Genomic DNA, 22586 nt, shown 5'->3' with positions numbered 1-22586 from the left:
AACATATTGAATTCCACCCCCAGCGCTTTGTAGTTTTCCCAGCTACTTCATGAAAAAGTGACAAACTGAAATCTAACATGAAATACTAGTGTACCGCTATTCTGGTTTCCGGTAGACTTTTGCGATATCATTTTGTAGTTATTTTGATTTACATAACGTTAAATAAAATATATAAATTGTGTTCATAATATATAGTTGCTTATTTTTTTATTTATTTTTTTATTTTAATTACCGGTATGTCTCAATCATAAAATTGTAAGTAATGCTAAACTTTTGCCCATAGCTGAACATCAAAGACATGTCATTGTGTGATGCATTTTATATATACTGTAGGTTCATTATTAATAAAGCATTTATTAACGCACATTGCCACAGCGAGCAGGTATAACAAACCCGCCCGCAACACACATCTCTCTCTCTCTCTCTCTCTCTCTCTCTCTCTCTCTCTCTCTCTCTCTCTCTCTCTCTCTCTCTCTCTCTCTCTCTCTCTCTCTCTCTCTCTCTCTCTCTCTCTCGACACTGTCGTGAACTTTATCATTGGAGTGACGTCATGTGAAGCAAGAAGCTATATTTAAAATACCAGCAATAGGCTGCGTGGGTCGCAGTCAGATGCATTGCATGGTGTCAGTCTGAGATCTCGCACCTTACATTAGTGCAGCAGTTAAGAAAGGAAAGGAAACCATTTTTTAAAAAAAGCGTGCATTTATTGCACGACGCGTGAACTGGGGCATTCTGGAATTACAAGACTGAGAATAGATTCACCGAACCGGGATTGCGATTTGTGAATGGATTCGAATCAGTGAACGCGACGGGAGATGAGGAGCGGGCTGACCGGGGAGAGAGACTGATAGCTGGGGGAGAAAACCGTGGAACAGAAGGTGGGGCTTTGACACAGACAGCGGGGCTTGCATTCGGGATAGTAAACCACGCCGCTGCGGCCGACATCCTCAACAGAACAGGACCGACGAGAATAACAAAGAGAAGATGCAGAAATAACTGCACTGGGCTGACATTGCGTGAATATTGAAAAAGAGATTGTTTTTCTGTGCACAAGGACACCACACGAGGAGAGAGCGCACATCCGATGCCTCGGCTATAAAGTGCAAATTATTTTTCGGCGTGTGGTTGGTTATTTTCAATGGTAGCCGGTCTTCAAGCGGACGCTATGTGAAGGGAAGATTCTGTTCTGTGTTTTTAACCCTTGCTTAGCAATACTAACCTCATCTCCGATGAACAATCAGACAGCTTTTTGATCAAGCAGAAAACCGCGAACTGTTAATTTAATAAGGAAAAAAAACTGACATTTAAACATAGTTATTAATTTGGGGTTTTGAGTATCTGTCTTCCGTATTTATTTATTTATTTATAAGAACGCTGTTTTTGGCTAGTGGGTATACTTTTATATAATAATAATAATAATAATAATAATAATACCAGCTTGTTAAATTTGCCACATGCAAATATAGAATGAGCCGTTTGTAAGAGAAATACGCGTGGATAGAACAGTGGTTTTGTTGTAATAAATTAAACGCGCAGAACGCCGTTGCTTTATTATAGAAACGTTAGTTTTTTTGCCAGCAGTGGTTTCTACTGGATAATAACACTGTACAACCCTGCGTGTAAAATACAGCGCGTTTTAACTTAGGGGGGGTCCTTTATCACGGTGCCCCTGTACTGTGGAGACGCACGGGCCCACTGCGCATTCCCTGACGTCATCGCATTTACCATGGACGAATACAAGATGAAACGGAACTGCTCGACTCGTGTGAGACTAACCTGTCACTTGTAGTGTCTGTGAAAGTAAAGCCCTGGGTTTAGACGAGGGTACTTGTAAGTGATATATCGTGTCCATTTAGCTGCTGTAATAATAATACTGCACAGAACTTTGCATTGCATAGATAGAAGGAAAAACTAACAGACATTTTTCTACGTGCTTTTAATAATCGGGGTGAGTCTGTGTATTATATTTGCATGAAATTGGAAAATGAACGGGGCATGCTAAATTATCTCCCAGGTGCAGCGCTACACTAAACTGACAGCAAAACTGACCCTTAGTGGAAAAAAAAACACAAAACAAACACACACATCTGATTATGTAATAGGTGCTAAAACTTAACGTGTATTTAATACTGACTCGTTTTCCTGCCTCGACCGGCTAGTAGGACACACAGCCACCCGTGCATGCAGCTGCATCATCTTTATCAGAACGCGGCTAAAGACTTTGGGGGCTTCCGAGCACATACTTACACGCTCCCTCATTTTCAAAGCCGAAACGGGAGCCCTGGTGAATTTTTTTGCATAACGCACATTTGTCGAATTGTTATCGATAAACACGCCGAATGCGTCCTTCGGTAATGTAACCGCGCGACCCGCCTGCAAGCTCCCACCCCTTGAACTGAACACAGGAACACGTGCGCGCGCGGGAAGCTCCGCCCTTCTGTGCATGCAAGCGTTCTGGAAGCTTTATAATTTTTTTTTGCATCAGCACCAGCCTCTTTGCAGAAGGGAGGACGCATCTGCGTGAAAAGAGCATTGGTTTATTCTTGACCGTTTTTGTTATTATTATTATTAATATTATTTTAGTTTTATTTCTTTTTTTTTTAAAATTATTTTATTTCACATTCCCAGCTCCCACACCCGGATAGCCGCTTGAGAACCGGTTAAAACTACAAAGTCACTCTTCCGGGATTGGTGGAATAAACAAGGCATTTTTTTTTTTTTTTTTTTTTCATTGAAGATTCTCATTACGTAGCTTCGGACCCGCCTCTTTCCGCCACGCCCTCTTATCTTACCTACCTCCCTACCTCTCTACCTATCGCCCTTTGTGATTGCGCGTGTGGTTCTTTTTTTTTTGTTTGTTTTTAGATATTTCTTGCGTGTTTTATTTGTGCACCATCATGGAAACGACCAAGCTACCCCCGTCCAGCCCTTCCTCCCCTACCACCGGCTTCTCCGTGCCCAACGCCGAGAAAGTGGACGGATTCCCCCGGCGTTCGATGCGTCGAGCCCGGCAGAGACGCTCGCACAGCTCGTCCCAATTTCGGTATCAAAGCTCGCAAGTGGAACTGACCCCTCTGCCGCTTTTAAAAGGTAAGAATGCGATATTATTAATAATAATAATAATAATAATAATAATAATACTCATCCATCATAATAATAATTTGTAAGTAGTATTGATCTGTTAATCAGAGATGTTTGCTACCGGTAGAATTATACCCTGCAATAATTGCTTTTGTGTGTTTTTCACGTATAATATTACCGGCTTATCACGAATAATATTTAGGAACAAATTAATATTCTTCTTATTAGTAGTAGTAGTAATATGAATAGTAATCATAATATTAATAGCAGTAATAATAATGATTCTGATGACGATGATAATATGATGGTGTGTTTTTTTAATGATAAACGTTTATTTTTTTTTTAAAAAAAGGTGTTTAGTTAATCTGTTTTTATTTTAGCCAAATGGGCAAGTAAATTCAACTTATATTTGTTATGCATTGTGTTATTCTTAATGGGGCGGTGGCTGTTGTCCTTCTTTTAAAACGACTTATAGAATTTCTTAGAGTCTGTAGAAATGCGAAGATCTCTCCTCGAGTCACCCGTTTGGTGTGTAGCGGAGCAGGGATAGCGAGGGTCTGGAAGTGAAGATTATAGAAATCCTGGAGGGAGGTGATGTCAGGGGTACTGAGCGCTGATAGCTTCGCTGTTTCACACTCTATACATCAAATACAAATAAAACGAAATGCATCAGCCCTGGTCCTTTCCACAAACCTTTCAATTAGAAGTGTAAAAGAAAGAACCCAGAAGTTTAGGTGGGCAATTCCTCCCCTCTCCCCTATGCCCCGCTCCCCTCTCTTCTCCTTCTCTCTACTCTCCTGTCTCTCTCCCCTCCCTTCTCTCTACTCTCCTGTCTCTCTCCCCTCCCTTCCCTTCTCTCCAGTCTCCTGTCTCTCTCCCCTCCCTTCTCTCTACTCTCCTCTCTCTCCCTCTCCCCTCCCTTCTCTCCACTCTCCTGTCTCTCTCCCCTCCCTTCCCTTCTCTCCACTCTCCTGTCTCTCTCCCCTCCCTTCTCTCTACTCTCCTCTCTCTCCCTCTCCCCTCCCTTCTCTCCACTCTCCTGTCTCTCTCCCCTCCCTTCTCTCCACTCTCCTGTCTCTCTCCCCTCCCTTCCCTTCTCTCCACTCTCCTGTCTCTCTCCCCTCCCTTCTCTCTACTCTCCTCTCTCTCCCTCTCCCCTCCCTTCTCTCCACTCTCCTGTCTCTCTCCCCTCCCTTCTCTCTACTCTCCTGTCTCTCTCCCCTCCCTTCTCTCCACTCTCCTGTCTCTCTCCCCTCCCTTCTCTCCACTCTCCTGTCTCTCTCCCCTCCCTTCCCTTCTCTCCACTCTCCTGTCTCTCTCCCCTCCCTTCTCTCTACTCTCCTCTCTCTCCCTCTCCCCTCCCTTCTCTCCACTCTCCTGTCTCTCTCCCCTCCCTTCTCTCTACTCTCCTGTCTCCCTCCCCTCTCCCCTCCCTTCTCTCTACTCTCCTGTCTCTCTCCCCTCCCTTCTCTCCACTCTCCTGTCTCTCTCCCCTCCCTTCTCTCCACTCTCCTGTCTCCCTCCCCTCCCTTCTCTCTACTCTCCTGTCTCTCTTCCCTCTCCCCTCCCTTCTCTCTACTCTCCTGTCTCTCTCCCCTCCCTTCTCTCCACTCTCCTGTCTCCCTCCCCTCCCTTCTCTCTACTCTCCTGTCTCTCTTCCCTCTCCCCTCCCTTCTCTCTACTCTCCTGTCTCTCTCCCCTCCCTTCTCTCCACTCTCCTGTCTCTCTCCCCTCCCTTCTCTCTACTCTCCTCTCTCTCCCTCTCCCCTCTTCCTCTCCTTCTCTCACACCTCATCTTTTCATCCCTCCCCTAACTCTTCTACCCTCCCCTTCCTGTACCTCACTTCCCCCTCCCTCTCCTTCCCCTGACCTTTCACCCTCACCCACTCCTTTAACCTCTCTCCCTCTCTCTCTATCCCCGTCTCCCTCTTTCTCATTTCCCCCTTCCTCCTCCTCCCTCTATCTCTCCCCTCTCTCCCCAGCCTCCCTCTCTCACAGTCAGCAGCCCTGCTGTGACCACCTGGGGTTGGGTGGGTGTGTGTGTGTGTGTGTGAGAGAGAGAGACACCAGCTGAGCCTGTCTGTGTTCAAATCAATAGCAGAAATGCTGGCACAGAGGCTCGTACACAGGGCATCTTTACCTATCCCCGATGCATGTGCACAGCATCACCCATCTTTATAATGATCCCGTCATGCTTCCAGATCGCCATGCTCGCAGACGCCATGTTATTCATTTGTTCCACCTTTGTCTTTTTTAGGATGTTTGTGGTTCTGTTCAGCGGTTCTGGGTTCTGTTTATCCAGAATTGAGTCTTTAGGGATTAAAATAAGACTCCTATTGCACAGCAGTGTGATCCATTCCAGGTTTTACTGCTACCAGCTTGATCAGCCCCCCAGTGTGTCTAGCTAACAAGCTCAGGTGTGTCTGATTATTAAACTCCCAGTTGAAACCAGGGATGGATAATAAAGGTTTATGACAGGAGAGAAGCTGTCAAAGGGGGCGGGGACAATTTCACCCTCCAGATGACCAAGGAAGTGCTATCTGAAAGCAGGGCTTGCAAACTGAGATTTCTTGAACTCGGCATAGTACCAGATATGTCTTAGCCCCCAGCTGTCCGTTCTCAAGCACAGAAATAGCTCCGAATCCACAAACCCCAGGCACCGGCCTCTTGTAACATTAACAGAACAAGGCTTGTGCTACACTATAGACAATTCTGTCTCCCATGCAGGGCTGAGCAAAACAGAAAAATCAATTCCCATCACTGCAGCAAACAGCCTGGCCTGGCTCACATATACAAGCACTTTCTGTCCTGCGAGTCACCCTGCCTGCTTAGAGGAAAGCTAAGCGAACACAAAGCCGCGTTTCCAGGAGTAGTGGCTTGAAACCTGGTTCCAGGAGACCTCGTTTGAGATCGCTGTATCAAACCCCCAAGTCTTCCTGCCTGGTGTGCTGTGCAGCGTCCTGAAACCTGGTCTCCTGAAACCCAGTCCTACCAAAACACAAAGCAGCTTCATGCAAATATATGAGGACAACTGGTTTCTGCAAAGAAGAAATTGTTGATACATATTACTGCTCTAGAAAGAGTGCAAAGAAGAGCAACCAGAATTATTCCGGGTTTAAAAGGCATGTCGTATGCAGACAGACTAAAAGAATTGAATCTGTTCAGTCTTGAACAAAGAAGACTACGCGGCGATCTGATTTCAAACATTCAAAATCCTAAAAGGTATTGACAACCCAGGGGACCTGAAAAAAGAAACAAGGACCAGGGGTCACAAGCGGAGATTAGATAAAGGGGCATTCAGAACAGAAAATAGGAGGCGCTTTTTTTACACAGAGAATCGTGAGGGTCTGGAACCAACTCCCCAGTAATGTTGTTGAAGCTGACACCCTGGGATCCTTCAAGAAGCTGCTTGATGAGATTCTGGGATCAATAAGCTACTAACAACCAAACGAGCAAAGATGGGCCGAATGGAGCCTCCTCTCGTTTGGAAACTTTCTTATGTTCTTTGTAGAGAGATTTATTTGTGATACAAGAGCTCAGCACAGCATCGCGGCTCATTCAAGTTCACCAACCGGTTCTGCAAAACATTTGGGCATAGCTGTATAATATTTTGCAAGGTTGGGAAAGTTAGGAAGAGGGGGATTCTAATAATAATAATAATAATAATAATAATAATAATAATAATAATAATAATAAACCTTCATAATAGTGGGGTAGGTTTGCAAGCCCCCCTGACTCGTTTCTATACCAGTCGATTTCCCTTTGAAAGAATAGACTGGCGCTGATCTGAACTGAAACGGGATATCCTGACAGACAGGAGGCTGGGGGTGTCTGCTGAGTTTCTAACACGCTGATCAATGGCAGCGGGATGGAGCGCTAGCCCATCACCCCCCCTTCGCGAGATTTAGCGCAACCCGACACCCACAGCAACCGACCGCTTCTCCTCAAATATTACGTGACGTTACAGTAATCAAATCTACCGTACAGGACAGCGGGCACGCCTCCTGTTCTGTATTACAGCTCTGTTTTTAAATTTGTTTCAGTTTTTTTTTCATTGTAATATGCAATGCTTAAATAAAAACAACAGCACCGCCGCGAGCACGCTTCCGAGCGCCACGAGGCACGCTCGGTTGATCATGTGACCGCAAGCCTGTCGATTACAGGGTGTGCGGAATGTGTCGAAATACAGGACAGCGAAAGAAGGCATTTTTTGAAGTGATATTAAGTGGATTTCAAGGCTGTTGCATTCCCTTGATATTAAGAGGAGTGTGATATTAACCAACGTGATGTTATCAGGCGCTAGTTTCCGTCGACTCCCATTACATTGCAGTGGGGGGTGTGATATTAAGCGGGTTTGACTGTATATAGATGGGCAGCAGTGTGGAGTAGCGGTTAGTGCTCTGGACTCTTGACCGGAGGGTTGTGGGTTCAATCCCCAGTGGGGGACACTGCTGCTGTACCCTTGAGCAAGGTACTTTACCTAGATTGCTCCAGTAAAAACCCAACTGTAAAAATGGGTAATTGTATGTAAAAATAATGTGAAATAATGTATAATGTGATATCTTGTGACAATTGTAAGTCGCCCTGGATAAGGCCGTCTGCTAAGAAATAAATAATAATAATAATAATAATATAGAGGAGAGAGTGAATTTTGCCCAGTTTAAATCAATACCACTTCGATTTCAATTTGAGTTCACTGTCAGAAACCTGATGAGCAATCGATAGCAATTTTTCAGTTGCAGCAAATAAATACCAATTATCCATCAAACGTATTATTGTTTCCGACCCTATGCCGAGCGCCATCACATGCTGAGGCAGTTGCTGTGCTTGAACCCAGGTCGATCGCCTACCTCCCAGTCCCTCAGCTCTAACCGCTAGGCTACGCTGCCTCCAGATCACAGGGTGTTAGGGTTCTGCAGAGAGAGAGAGAGAGAGAGAGAGAGGTAGATTAGTTGGTGGAGGGATGCGATGACGTCAGTGATTTCTCTAGGGCCCATCTTCACTGGCTCGTTCTATTTTTAGTCCTGGCAGTGCTGTGATGTAACTAGAATTCTCCTTGCTCTGTTTTTTTCTCCCCACTTGCCAGTTTTGTATAAAACATTTAGACGCTGTTTAGTCGCTCTACCGGACAAAGAGAGCTCGGGCTTTTACTGTTAAAAACCTGGCTCTTACAAAACGGTCGATTTTGTCAGTGCTGTAGTGAGCATCTCCCCTCTGCTAGCTGAATCATCTCGAACCGAAATGATATGACAGGCTCAGACTCTAGTTGGGATGCCAAGTGAAACGTCACAAAGGCTCCCATTCACAGCACAACCCGCCAGCATTTACTTCTATAGATAAGACCCAGAATCCATTTACCCCCCCCCCCCCCCAGTGCAGAATGACTGGGTGGTGCTGGGAGTGTTTTTTTTCTCTAAACCTGCCTGTTTTTTTAGTTCATCTGGAGAACCCTAACAGCCGTTTTTCATTCCATTCAAATCACGTGACCGCGTGACCTTTCAACTCCGCCAGGTCCTGCCTACCCGACCTGTATATTGGCACAGAGAGAGTCGACGAGATTTAATACTTTATTTTTTCATTTCTGTTGCTGTTTATTTATTATTTATTTTGTATTCATTAGCAACCATGGAGGAGGATAGTTTCTAATTGGGGAAACTTTCAAAACAAAACAGCAATTAAAATATATATATATATATTCTGGTCAAGCCCACCTAAACCCAGGTTGTAATCTCCTGCTCCCTCTAGTGGATGCTTGGTGGTGCAGCGGTTAGAGAAAGGGGTCTCGATACCAGGAGGTTCAAATCCCGGCTCAGCCACTAACTCCCTGTGTGTGTGTGTGTGTGTGTGACCCTGAGCAAGTCGCTTCACCTCCTTGTGCTCCGTCCTTCGGATGAGACGTAAAACAAACGAGCTCCTATTGGAAGTGACTCTGCAGCAGCAGCAGCAGCAGTTGTTGATGAAGCAGAGTTCACCCTCCTAGTCTCTGTAAGTCTCTTTGGATAAAAGCGTCTGCTAGATGAGTAATATATAATAGTGATAGTGGGCGTGCTTCACCCTGTCTCTCCCCTCCCAGACGTCCCCGTGTCGGAGCTGCACGATCTGTTCTGTAAGAAGCTGCAGCAGTGCGGAGTGGTCTTCGACTTCCTCGACTGCGTGGCGGACCTCAAGGGCAAGGAGATCAAGCGGGGGGCTCTCAACGAGCTGGTGGAGTGCATCGCCACCAACCGAGGGGTCCTCATCGAGCCAGTGTACCCCGAGGCTGTGAAGATGGTGAGATAACAGGACTCCCACTGCAGAGCAGGCAGAGCCAGCCCGGGGTTTACATGCATCCTGGGGAGCTTAATAATAATAATAATAATAATAGTTTAAGCCAGTCCAGGTTTTACATGCATCCTGGGGAGCTTAATAATAATAATGACTCCCATTGCAGAGCAGTTTGTGTAACCCCGAGAGCACCCCTGTCCCATCACAGCCAACCCCGTTCGATCCCTTCCTCTCTCCTCAGATCTCCGTGAATATCTTCCGCACTCTGCCGCCCAGCGAGAGTCTGGAATTCGACCCCGAGGAGGATGAGCCGACGCTGGAGGCCTCCTGGCCACACCTGCAGGTACAGAGCTCCGGGGTGGAGAGGATCTGAGCCAGCCCGGGGAGGGGTTTACCTGCATCCTGTGAGCTCCAGAATAAGACTCCCAGAATCTGGTCTTCTCAACAGTTTATGCTACGTGACTTAATAGCAAGTTTCTTGACAATCAGATCAGCGGTTCCGCGGATGTACTTCATTTCATAAGACCGCCTCCGCTGTCTCCCTGTTTGCAGAGCAGTTTGAGAGCTAGTCTGGGGTTTACATTGATTCTGTGAGCTTAATAATGACAGTAATGTCCCCCTGGCCGGTCTGGGTCAGGTGTAGCTGGTTGTGTTTCCACTGCCTGTCCCCCTGGCCGGTCTGGGTTAGGTGTAGCTGGTTGCGTTTCCACTGCCTGTCCCCCTGGCCGGCCTGGGTCAGGTGTAGCTGGTTGTGTTTCCACTGCCTGTCCCCCTGGCCGGTCTGGGTCAGGTGTAGCTGGTTGCGTTTCCACTGCCTGTCCCCCTGGCCGGTCTGGGTCAGGTGTAGCTGGTTGTGTTTCCACTGCCTGTCTCCTGGCCGGCCTGGGTCAGGTGTAGCTGGTTGCGTTTCCACTGCACCTCCAGACAGTTCCCAAACTGTGCTGTCATCGACAGGCTGAAGTTTGCTAAAGAGACAGCCTGTTCTAAACAGCGTGGAACCAAACCTCACAACTAAGACCACCGCGTCAAAAACCAAAAAAATAAAAGCCGCCACGGATGTGGGTTCAGCTTCCTTCCATCATGTCGGCATCCCTTCAATCAATCCCACAATGCAGCGCGACCTTTCACGACCTCACTGCTTGTACTTTCCTGGGTCAGCTGTGCCTGACTGAGTCGCCCCAGAACGCCTCTTTCAGCGCCGCCCGGGACCACAGCCCCCGGACTAACCCTGCCTTCCGCTGTCTCTCCTCCCCAGCTGGTGCACGAGTTCTTCCTGAGATTCCTGGAGAGCGCCGACTTCCAGCCATCGGTGGCCAAGCGGTACATCGACCAGAAGTTTGTGATGCAGGTAAGATCCTGGCGTGCGGGTGCAGTCAAAGTATTCTACATTATAACCCGGGTCTGCCTCTCCAACGCCCCTCTCCAAGTGCTGCTGTTTCAAACAGTCTCTGCACCCCTTCGCATGCAAAGCTTAGCTGCTGGATTATCTCTCCTGCTTGGTCAGATGAGGTCAGTTTTTTTTTTTTTTGTTTTTTTTTTACAACTTTCTCAGGCAATAAAATTCTTTCCCTGCCCAAAATTATTATTATTATTATTATTATTATTATTATTATTATTAATTGATCATTTAGCAGATGCGTTTATCCAAAGCGACTTGCAGAGACTAGGGGGGTGAACTCTGCTTCATCAACAACTGCTGCTGCTGCTGCTGCTGCAGAGTCACTTCCAATAGGACCTCGTTTGTTTGACGTCTCATCCGAAGGACGGAGCACAAGGAGGTGAAATGACTTGCTCAGGGTCACACACACACACACACACACGCACACAGACACACAGGGAGTCAGTGGCTGAGTCGGGATTTGAACCTCCTGGTATCGAGCCCCCCTTTTTTTTAACCGCTGGATCTCAGTCATACCTGCGTTCTCTTCATGAGCGTTTTCTTTGCAGCTGCTAGACCTCTTTGACAGCGAGGACCCGCGAGAGAGGGAGTATCTCAAGACTATTCTTCACCGGGTCTATGGGAAGTTCCTGGGACTGCGGGCGTACATCCGCAAACAAATCAACAACATCTTCCTGAGGTCAGGGGTCGCCTTCAAAGAGGCCAGACCGGGAGGGAGGGAGGGTGAATTATCAGTGTTATATCACTCATGTTTAGATTCACTCTTGATATCTTATTTATTTTTAGTTTAAACCCCCCCTTTTGTGTAGCACAGCTCTCAGAATCATATCTAAACTCTACAGCCCTGTACAACATTGCGCCCCCTAGTGGACGTAAAATGTATATCAGCTAGAAATGCCCCATTTAAAAGCATGTAGTGTTTTATACTTCCACTAGGGGGTGTGTGGGGGGGCAGGTTTAATGGTTACACTCTGGTGTACCCGGTGATGGGAGTTAGACATGATTTCTGAGAGCTCTGATGGGTTAGACCTGATTTCAAGAGCTCTGTTGAGGCCATACTTTTTGAAAAAGTCACCAGGCTCATTTTAAAAGGGCTCTGGCTGTCTGCTTGGCTGGAATCGCTTGCCCAGCCTCAGCCTGTCTTGACCTCTGTTGTGTCTTTAGGTTCATCTACGAAACGGAGCACTTCAACGGGATAGCAGAGCTTCTGGAGATCCTAGGCAGGCAAGTACCACCTAGCATTTATTGAAATGATCGCATCCCGCAGAATAATTCAATTCATCTGCTCTCCCATTCGCTATGCAGGCTTCAAACGTGTAGTTTTGAAAGAAGCACATGCTGTTGCAGACAAGGATTCTCATTTTAAAACATCTGATACTATAATAATAATAATAATAATAATAATAATAATAATAATAATAATATTATTAATTAGTCCTTTAGCAGAGGCTTTTGTTCAAAGCGACTTACAGAGACTAGGGGGGTGAACTCTGCTTCATCAGCAACTGCTGCTGCTGCTGCAGAGTCACTTCCAATAGGAGCTCGTTTGTTTGACGTCTCATCCGAAGGACGGAGCACAAGGAGGTGAAGTGACTTGCTTAGGCTCACACACACACACACACACACACACTGGGAGTCAGAGAGGATTGAACTGGGACCAGCAAGCCTCCTTCTAGCTCTTGTGAGCTGCGGTCTCTTTAAGGGAATCTTTTCTTGGGGATATTGAAATGCAAAATTGACAAAATGGGGAAGAATTCAATTTACAAGAGAGAGCGGTGCTTCCTCTTCCTCCCCTGGGCGTTTTGAAAGGCGTCATCGCGGTGATTCACTGCACACCTCCAGCTTGTTGGTTTGAAGCAGTTTTCATGTTATTTTTAGTCTGTCCGCCCCCACAGCGCCGCTTCTCTTCAAGCGAGATCAAGTCTTGTTTAAATAAAAACGAACGAACAGGACAGCCCGCAGGGGAGCAGAATCCCACACCTTCAACTTTTTTTTAGAAATAAATTCAGAGCTGGAAATAATTCACACGCAACCCTATAGAAAGCTTTAATGAATAAATTAATGAAAAAAATTAATAAATCACTTCTACGGATTGTACTGAAAAATAAATTCAAACATTCGTATTAGTTTACTGGTCTGCCGTTGAGTGGAGCTTTTCCGATACTACTGGTGGACTCCCGCTGCACAGTCCTGGTTTCACTGGGAGTTTAATAATCAGACACACCTGAGCTTGTTAGCTAGACACACTGGGGGCTGATCAAGCTGGTAGCAGTAAAACCTGGACTGGATCACGCTGCTGTGCGATAGGAGTCTGGAAATCCTGATCAAACCGCCTCTGTGCTTAACTGTAGGTCTAGTCAAGGCTTTCTCTTTCAGCTAGGGAATCGCTGGTTTGAAATCTGGTTTTTTGTCTTCCAGCATCATCAACGGGTTCGCTTTGCCTCTGAAATCGGAACACAAGCAGTTCCTGGACCGAGTCCTCATTCCTCTCCACACAGTGAAGTCTCTGTCTGTATTCCACGCGCAGGTACGACACCCACCTCTGACCCCTTCAAGGGGGGCGAGGAATCAAACGGGTTCTGCTTAAAAATCTGTTTTGACAGCGACTCGAGCATCACGAGGAGGAAACTAGACATTCTGGGCGACCGGATCATTACAAAAATAAGAAAGCTAGCCTTGTTTTTATTTGTGGGATACGGGTCTCCCTTCGACCTTAAAGAGTTAAGGGCAGAGAGCTGCTAGATAGGGAAGAGTTTCCCTTTCGTTTGGAGGTTGCAAACATGGTTTGTTTTGGTTTTTTTTTTTTTTTTTTTTTTTCATTGGCAGTTAGTGAACCACAGCTTGACTTGCGCTTAGACATATTGGGCAGTGAGCAAACGAATGAATCATCCCTTATGTATGTGTTATAAAAGCACAGCAAAGTGTAATAAATCACAGTGAAAAAGCATGGCAAGGAATATGCAAGCATTGTAAAGCACGGAGAGGTGTGGTAAAGCATAGGGAAGCATTGTAAAGCACAGAGAGGTGTGGTAAAGCATAGGGAAGCATTGTAAAGCACAGAGAGGTCTGGTAAAGCATAGGGAAGCATTGTAAAGCACAGAGAGGTCTGGTAAAGCATAAGGAAGCATTGTAAAGCACAGAGAGGTCTGGTAAAGCTTAGGGAAGCATTGTAAAGCACAGAGGTCTGGTAAAGCATAGGGAAGCATTGTAAAGCACAGAGAGGTCTGGTAAAGCATAGGGAAGCATTGTAAAGCACAGAGAGGTCTGGTAAAGCATAGGGAAGCATTGCAGTGACGGTACACAGGAGCACTTTCTGTGTGAATGTCTTCAAAACCGCTAATGCATTTCTCTTACTGCCCCCCCAACCACTCTCTCTCTCTCTCTGTCTGTTTTTTTTTCAGCTGGCGTACTGCGTGGTGCAGTTTATGGAAAAAGACGCCACTGTGACAGAATATGTAAGCATGGTTTTTAATTAAAAAAAAAAAAAAAAAAAATGTTTTGAATCGCTGTCTGCAAAGTGCAGTCAAGTCAGAAAAACAGAGTGTGTACAGAGTTCACAAAGTTCAGCTACACGCACACTCACTCACGCACACGCACGCATTTAGGTAAGATAGGTAAGACAGGCACTTGAGAAAAGCGACCCGAATCCTCTCCTGAAGACAGACCCTCTCCATACCCGAGCTTTCTCCCAGAACATTCGCGTGTGGTTAGCTGTTTATAACTGGTTTCTGCACGTGTTGTGCCGAACGCTAACGTTGAATCTACGTGAATGAATGGAATCCATGAACGAAAAACTCACGAGCGTGGGAATTGGTATTCATTTGCAGACGTCAGATTAGTCTCCTTACAAAACGTTTTCAGACATAACTAATGTGCTTAGAAACGCCCCTTATAAATACAGCGATAGTTACTGAGAGATTCAGCAATAGACAGCTCAATGTGTTTTTTCTTCTAGTTTCTTAACTGTGTATATAATAATATTATTATTATTTTTTTTCCTTTTCAGGTAATCCGAGGTCTCCTGAAATACTGGCCCAAAACCTGCACTCAGAAAGAGGTGAGTTTGAGTCAGAAGCTGTCCAGCCATTTAAAACCTATTTGATAATTCATCTGTCTGCACTGCCACTGAAGATCATTTGGGAAGGGCATAGTTAGCATGCTGTGGTCCCATTCTGCCAAGGGCAGCCTCGTCCCATTCTAGCTGCCCTTTGCGCCACCGTTGCCCCTCAGGATGCACAGCAATGGGCAAACTTCAAGGAATCAAATCCAGCCTCAGTCACACGGTCTCCCCCCCCCGCAGGTGATGTTCTTGGGAGAGGTAGAGGAGATCCTGGATGTGATTGAGCCCTCCCAGTTTTTGAAGATTCAGGAACCTCTCTTCAAGCAGATTGCTTACTGCATCTCCAGCCCCCACTTCCAGGTAATTTTGTTTATTTGTTTTTTTTTTTTTTACCAGGAAAATCCAGTTTTTGAGATTCAAAATTTAAGATGTCTCATCGATCTCCTTTATGACCCGCCTGCATGAAAACACCTCTGGGTGTGAGAATCTCAATTTCCTCTCAGTAATCTATAGAAACAACAGCTGCTCCTGTGTGAAAATGCGTCGGACCGCTTTGTGCTTTTAAATTAGGTAAACAGCTTCTCCTGCGTTTTACCGTGGTGTGGCTCTGTGTGTTCCTTTTCTCTCGCTGTTTTAAATTGCATGTGTGGCCGATTTTAAAGTCATCAATTAAATCGATAGTTAGCTTGCCTGTTTTGAGCACTCTGCCAGATTTTCAGTTTCGGTGGTTTGATCTCAAATGCACAGCGAAGCAAAAACTCCAGAGGCCGTGGGGTGCTGTAACGCGCTTGCACCCCGCTGTGTGCCTCGAGGCGTCCCCCTGATTCAGTAAGCCTGTGTGTTTGCAGCCTCGGGCCTCGCTGTCCTGCTCACTCTCGCTCTCTGTGCAGGTGGCCGAGCGAGCTCTCTACTTCTGGAACAACGAATACATCCTGAGTCTGATTGAGGATAACTGCAGCGTCATCCTGCCCATCATCTTCGCTACCCTGTACAGAGTCTCCAAGGAGCACTGGAACCAGTGAGTATCTCAGGCAAGGAGCACTGGGACCAGTGAGTGTCTCGGGCAAAGAGGCCAGAGGACTGGTAACAGGGGCTCAAACCAGCATGGGACTGATTAATTTACAATAGCACAGCATGGGACTGATTCATCTACCATAGCACTGTCAATAGCACAGCATGGGACTGATTCACCTGCCATAGCACTGTCAATAGCACAGCATGGGACTGATTCACCTGCCATAGCACTGTCAATAGCACAGCATGGGACTGATTCACCTGCCATAGCACTGTCAATAGCAGAGCATGGGACTGATTCACCTGCCATAGCACTGTCAATAGCACAGCATGGGACTGATTCACCTGCCATAGCACTGTCAATAGCACAGCATGGGACTGATTCACCTGCTAAAGCACTGTCAATAGCACAGCATGGGACTGATTCACCTGCCATAGCACTGTCAATAGCACAGCATGGGACTGATTCACCTGCTATAGCACTGTCAATAGCACAGCATGGGACTGATTCACCTCCTATAGCACTGTCAATAGCACAGCATGGGACTGATTCACCTGCCATAGCACTGTCAATAGCACAGTATGGGACTGATTCACCTGCCATAGCACTGTCAATAGCAGAGCATGGGACTGATTCATCTTCTATCGCCCACGTTCTGTGCCTGTTTCCTGAGCTGTGATTCATTCAGATCAGAGAGGCCACGATGAAACATTCATAAAAGCTGTTCTCTGCTGAGATAAAAATAGAGTCAAACGCCTATAAAGTTATTGTAAATGAAAATAACTACACTGTGTTTAAATCTGAAGCTTGCATTGTAACCCTGCGCTGCCCTGTAACACCTGTGTGAGTCGCCTGGGATAAAGCAGGAGTCTGCCAAATAAATAAATAAATAAATAGTAATGATTGTGTGCTTCTCTTTCGATGTGCTGCAGGACTATCGTCTCTCTGATCTACAACGTCTTGAAGACTTTCATGGAGATGAACACCAAGCTGTTTGATGAACTCACTGCCTCTTACAAAGTGGAGAAACAGAAGTAAGTGATCAGAGAGGGGAGCCCTTTACAGGGATGGGAATCAGACTCCTATTGCACAGCAGTGTGATCCATTCCAGGTTTTACTGCTACCAGCTTGATCAGCCCCCAGTGTGTCTAGCTAACAAGCTCAGGTGTGTGTGATTATTAAACTGTTGATGAAGCAGAGTTCACCCCCCCTAGTCTCTGCAAGTCGCTTTGGATAAAAGCGTCTGCTGAACGACTCATAATAATAATAATAATAATTCTAATGAATACAGCCCCTGGCCAGGTAACTTAGCCCCTTGTGTTGTTTTTTGGTTTCCCAGAGAGCAGAAGAAGGAGAGGGAGAGGCAGGAGCTGTGGAGGAAGCTGGAAGATCAGAGGATACGGAAGCTGCAGAGTTTGGGAGAGGCAGAAAAGAACCGACTCAACCTGCAAATGAGCCAGAAAGACCAGAGAGGAGAGACCAACAGCGGCTCGGACGGGCCGAACGGACCGACCAGCAAAACCTAGAACCCTCCCAGGCCAGCGAGACCTTACCCAGAACCCCCTCGCTGGACCGGCACCAAAAACCATTAGGACTTTTATTAAATAATAATAATATTAATAATAATAATAATAATAATAATATGTTGCAGTGTGTAGGATAAAACACTAGGGGGAGCTGTTTCAACAATACAGCAACAGTTCTGCAGCACCTAGAATTTTAGGACCGAGAGACATAATTAAGAAAAACCTAATCATTCAAATCTGACCCCGTCTATAGCACCACTGCATGGCTTTCCCCCTCCGGTTTCAGAAATGAATTCTTGGATTGACCAGGATTCCGGTGAAACTCCAAACTCTTAATTAAGATCGCCGAGCTAGATGATGGATAGTCGCGACGGATCAAATACTGGCCCTTTGTTGTCGTCATTGTTGTCGAAACACTAAAACTAAGCCAAGCAGAAAACCAGTTTTTGGCTCTAGTGCCTTCTTCAGACTTCGTTTCTTACAATGTCTTACCTTTCCAGTTCCGAGCGCGGTACACCTGGGCTTTGACCCAAATCTTCCAAACTCTGGATGAGAATTTTAAACGCGCTTGCTTTTTGCTAGCATCTTGTCCCCCCCCCCCCCTCCTCCCTCCCCCCTCCCCCCTCTCCCCTCTCCCCCCCCCCCGCTGTTTTTCAAATACAGCGCTGTACATCGCTGGGGCCCGGTCACTTCCTGTGCTGTAGGTCACACGTTTTTTGGCAATAACCGAACAGTCTAATTCTATTTTTCTTGTTTGTGGGTTCTGTATCGTGTCGGGTCTCCCGTGTGTTTCCCTTTTGTATTACACTGGACTCCCCAGACTAATTTAGCACGCTGAAATATCAGTGCTGTACGAATGTCAAACCCAATAGAACCCAAAATGCCAGCGAAACTGGAAAACTATGAGCTGGGACGCGGGTTTTACCAGCGGAAACACGATTTGAATTGTACTGCCGCGGACTAAGCCTTGGCGTTCACGCTAGAACTATGTAAAGATAGGACAGTCAATCCCGTGATGCAGTTCGGTACTCCATTACAGGCGCCATTTGTGGAGCCCACTCAATTCTGAATACATTGCGAGCGCGCTGTTAAAGTGATCTACGGGCTCCAGAAATGGCTCCGCTGTGCTAACTCTGCCCACTTGTGACATCATTTTCTTAGTATATAGTCCAAGCGTTGACGTCTTACCTAGCGTCAGGCACCGCATTCCATCGCTGCATTGAAAAGTAACGTGATGCGTCTTGGAAGTGCGCCCCCTACAGTTTGACACTCGTAGGCACATGATACATATTGTATTGGGTAGAGAAGTAAGCATATAGAGCTATAGATATCTAAACCTCTGTGTATGCGGCAGGGGACCGGAATATGAAACCATCTGCCTGTTTCGACAAGCGTTTGGATGGCGTTGAGTGCCGCGTTTAGTGGAGCTACGGTCAAGGGTTGTGACTCTTATCAATTGGGTCCAGTTTACAAAGGCTTCAAGGAGCGAGCTATGGGGGGGTTGGCTTAGTTATTTAGCCCGGAAAAAAATGAAGATTTATGAAACTGTAGAGCCGCTGTCTGTCTGCCGTTGAAGATCATTTAAGCAGGGTTTAGTTAGCATGCTGTGGTCCCATTCTACCAGCCCCGTCCCATTTGTAGCTGCCCCGTGCAATCCCTCCCTCTTAGTATCGCGCAGAACCATGGAAAATAACTCGGTTAAGATTGCCCGCGCAGCATTTTAGCAGGTGGTTTTTATGGTTGTGCTTCCCCTGCTGTATAAAATTGCTAGCCGTTTCTTCCCAGTTGTTTTGTTCAGACGTATTCTGTTCACACAGGAGTGTTTTCAGTGACTTTTCGGAGCAGTACGATAGACGGTCAGCCTCCAGCAGGCTGGTCGCTGAGCGACTCTTTCATCGCACAATAAGATGTACTGTACTTCCATGGATAAGTAGGGCATTCTGGTTTTATTTATTTATTTATTTTGTAATGTGTATAATTGATTTATTTATTTATGTATGTATTTATTTATTTATTTATTTCAAACAAAGAAAAAAAAAAAACTTCTAGTAGTTTTGAGATTGTTATTTTTTTCCTCCAGTGCATGTAAATTTTTTTTTAAAAAACTTAGATTCATGCATGCAAAACAATAAAAGGTTTTTTAAATCGATTAGACGAAGCACGATGCAAGATTTAACTCTTCGGTGTCTTCATTGGCTTAAAACTCAATGGGGAAAGCATTTCTGATTGGAGCAAATGCCTGTCTCCGCCCCCCCTAAAGGCGGGGCTTGGATTCATTGTCCCATCCCTCCCACCTTGCCTCTTTTGATTGGCTGATAAGGAGAGTAGCTCATTAAGAATTGAGGGCTTATTCTGAGATAAATGCCACTGATATATACAAATTCAAGGCTTTAATTTTGCTATATATTTGTAAACAGACACAAATTTAGAAACTACCCCATCGAAGACGTCATTAGTGACAAATGAGGTACAGTATGCCACAGACCAAAAAAATAATAATAATAATGGTAAAGAACAAAGAAATGTTTTCATAATATTTAACTGCCTGATTCCATCGTGGGTTCAAAGTTGAAACAACATCTCGGTCACTTAGCGGGATTATGATGTCATCAGAATGACATCACATTTCAACCTGCAGCACGCTGATGATGCGATTAACTCCAGCAGCTACAGGCAGGGCTTTACTGTAAGAACGAGCAGATTCTTAAACACACTGAATCAATGGTAGCAACCATGCATTATAAATGACCAGAGTACCCAAACCCGGGTCCCCTCCCGGCTTATCAATTTAAACTGGCCTCTGCCTGCGTTTATATTTTTTACAGGTCTTGTGTGTATTTATTAGAACGCCCTGCTTTAATAGGCCACACTTTGCTGTTTAAAACAGGAAGAGAGAAAGAACGCGCAGCCGCACACGGTCAAACGCAGGAGACTTTTCAGAAGCTGTTTTAAGATGTCTAATTTAAAAGCACAAAGCGATCTGACGCATTTTCACACAGGAGCGGCTGTTCTTTCTATAGATTACTGAGCGGAGATTGAGATTCTCACACCCAGAGGTGTTTTCATGCAGGCGGGTCTATAAAGGATATCAATGAGGAGTAAATCTGCACACTGCTGTGTGTGTGTGTGTCTGTCTCCTATCTATCTATCTATCTATCTATCTATCTATCTATCTATCTATCTAACTGGCAACTCAGATCAAATCTCTGTTGTGCAATTTATATAATTTTATACTAACCTGATGAATGTTGCCAAAGCATTCATATTCATGCAAAATGCTTTTTTTTTTCTTAAGTGCAGTCTCGCCTATTTGTAGATTTCTAACCTATATGCAGATATTTTGTGATATCTTTCAGAGTCCATTACCCAATCACTCAGTCTCTTAAAGGAAATGCTCATAAACATTAGCCAGTGAAGCTGCCGCCCCTTTAACTTTCCCCCCTTTCTCTCTCTCTGTAAAGGTCATTTTTTCACTGATCCAGGATTTTTAATATTTACCGCACGCACGCACACACGCACGCACGCATACACACCTGTTCAGGACTTTGCTGTCATTATCATATTCAGCCTGGTTAAGTAACATACATTCCTGGGGAAAAAAAAAACAACATAATAATATTAATAAGTTGAATAAAAAAATATTATATGAATAATAATAAAACAAACAAAAAAAAAGATTGGAAGTGTATTAATTTGTTTGTTATCTGTGATACAGAAAAGTTGCATTTCCCCGCTACAAATCGCTATCAGGTTTGTAAAAAGCTGGCTCGACAGCGTGTTGATACTGTTATGGCGGGTCTTTTGGGGGTTGCTTTGCACAAGAGAAAGTATATTTATTTATTTATTTATTTATTTTTGCATTGCAGTCTAAAACGATTTTCGCTTGCTTTGCATTTTTATTATTTATTTATTTATTTAATATTTTTTCCCCCGCTGGTAACATCAGGTATTGACAATGTTGACCCAGTAATGTTGTTGAAGCCGACACCCTGGGATCCTTCAAGAAGCTGCTGGATGAGATTCTGGGATCAATAAGCTACTAACAACCAAACGAGCAAGCTTCAACAACATTACTGGGGAGTTGGTTCCAGACCCTCACAATTCTCTGTGTAAAAAAGCGCCTCCTATTTTCTGTTCTGAATGCCCCTTTATCTAATCTCCATTTGTGACCCCTGGTCCTTGTTTCTTTTTTCAGGACCCCTGGGTTGTCAATACCTTTTAGGATTTTGAATGTTTGAATCAGATCGCCGCATCGTCTTCTTTGTTCAAGACTGAATTTTAATGTGGTCAGCGCAGAGTGTAGGGCTTGCAAGGTACAGAATTGCATAACCCTATGTGGCTACATTATTATTATTAATTTCTTAGCAGACGCCCTTATCCAGGGCGACTTACAATTGCTACAAGATATCACATTATACATTATTTCACATTATACAGATATCACATTATTTTTTTTACATACAATTACCCATTTATACAGTTGGGTTTTTACTGGAGCAATCTAGGTAAAGTACCTTGCTCAAGGGTGCAGCAGCAGTGTCCCCCCCACCTGGGATTGAACCCACGACCCTCCGGTCAAGAGTCCAGAGTCCTAACCACTACTCCACACTGCTGCACTATATTGTGCTTGTACTGTAATTATAAGAACCAAGACATTTCTCGTATTAATTAATTAGTTTATTTATTTAATTAAATACAAGCAAGTTTAATAAACATTTTCAAGCAAGAATAAAAAAAAACAAAAAAAAAACACTTTAATAACTTCTTGCAATCATTTTAAAAGTTCTTAGAATTTCCACTGCCTTCCACCAACCATGTTTAAATTTTAAAATAATAATAATAATAATAATAATAATAATAATAATAATAACAAAAATTATTGTAAGTGATAGCCCTATTCAGAATATAGAAACATCGTAGGTCTGATAACAGAAAAAACCTTAGATCACCTAATAGAAAGATCCTCAGCAGTAATAATAATAATAATAATAATAATAATAATAATAATAATAATAATAATAATAATAAACCATGCAATGGACATAAATTAAGATGCAAAGTGCATTTGGTTCTGAGCTGGAAAAAGGGGGCGGGGCTCGGCTCTAGCCCCTCCCATCGACGGCACCTCATTAATAATTCATGAGTTAGGGCGGGGCCGGATGTTTTTTAGATATTTCAAATTGATTTATACAGTGCATCTTTTTTCAGCTCATAAATATAAACATGTACATTCTTTAGTCA

General features: G+C 44.8%; 1 protein-coding gene across 3 annotated transcripts; it reads left to right on the top strand.

Moving 5' to 3' along the window:
• The first annotated feature begins 590 nt into the window (after positions 1-590).
• LOC117967873 (serine/threonine-protein phosphatase 2A 56 kDa regulatory subunit beta isoform-like) lies at positions 591-20987 on the top strand. 3 transcript variants are annotated; one of them, XM_059012141.1, is made up of 14 exons: positions 591-878; positions 2866-3090; positions 9155-9351; positions 9587-9688; positions 10601-10693; positions 11293-11423; positions 11909-11968; positions 13163-13271; positions 14146-14199; positions 14751-14801; positions 15045-15164; positions 15695-15822; positions 16752-16853; positions 17159-20987. In XM_059012141.1, the coding sequence occupies exons 2-14, from the start codon at positions 2898-2900 to the stop codon at positions 17343-17345; spliced, it is 1527 nt and encodes a 508-aa protein (XP_058868124.1). In that variant the 5' UTR covers positions 591-878; positions 2866-2897; the 3' UTR covers positions 17346-20987. The 3 variants fall into 3 exon arrangements, with proteins under 3 accessions (XP_058868124.1, XP_034771071.1, XP_058868123.1); XM_034915180.2 differs by lacking the exon at positions 591-878 and adding an exon at positions 1430-1948; XM_059012140.1 differs by lacking the exon at positions 591-878 and having other exon boundaries at positions 1431-3090.
• The last annotated feature ends 1599 nt before the right edge of the window (positions 20988-22586 follow it).

The sequence above is a fragment of the Acipenser ruthenus genome, chromosome 43 (genome assembly GCF_902713425.1).
Source record: "Acipenser ruthenus chromosome 43, fAciRut3.2 maternal haplotype, whole genome shotgun sequence".
NCBI lineage: Eukaryota > Metazoa > Chordata > Actinopteri > Acipenseriformes > Acipenseridae > Acipenser > Acipenser ruthenus.
This window is presented reverse-complemented; position numbering and strand designations above follow the sequence as displayed.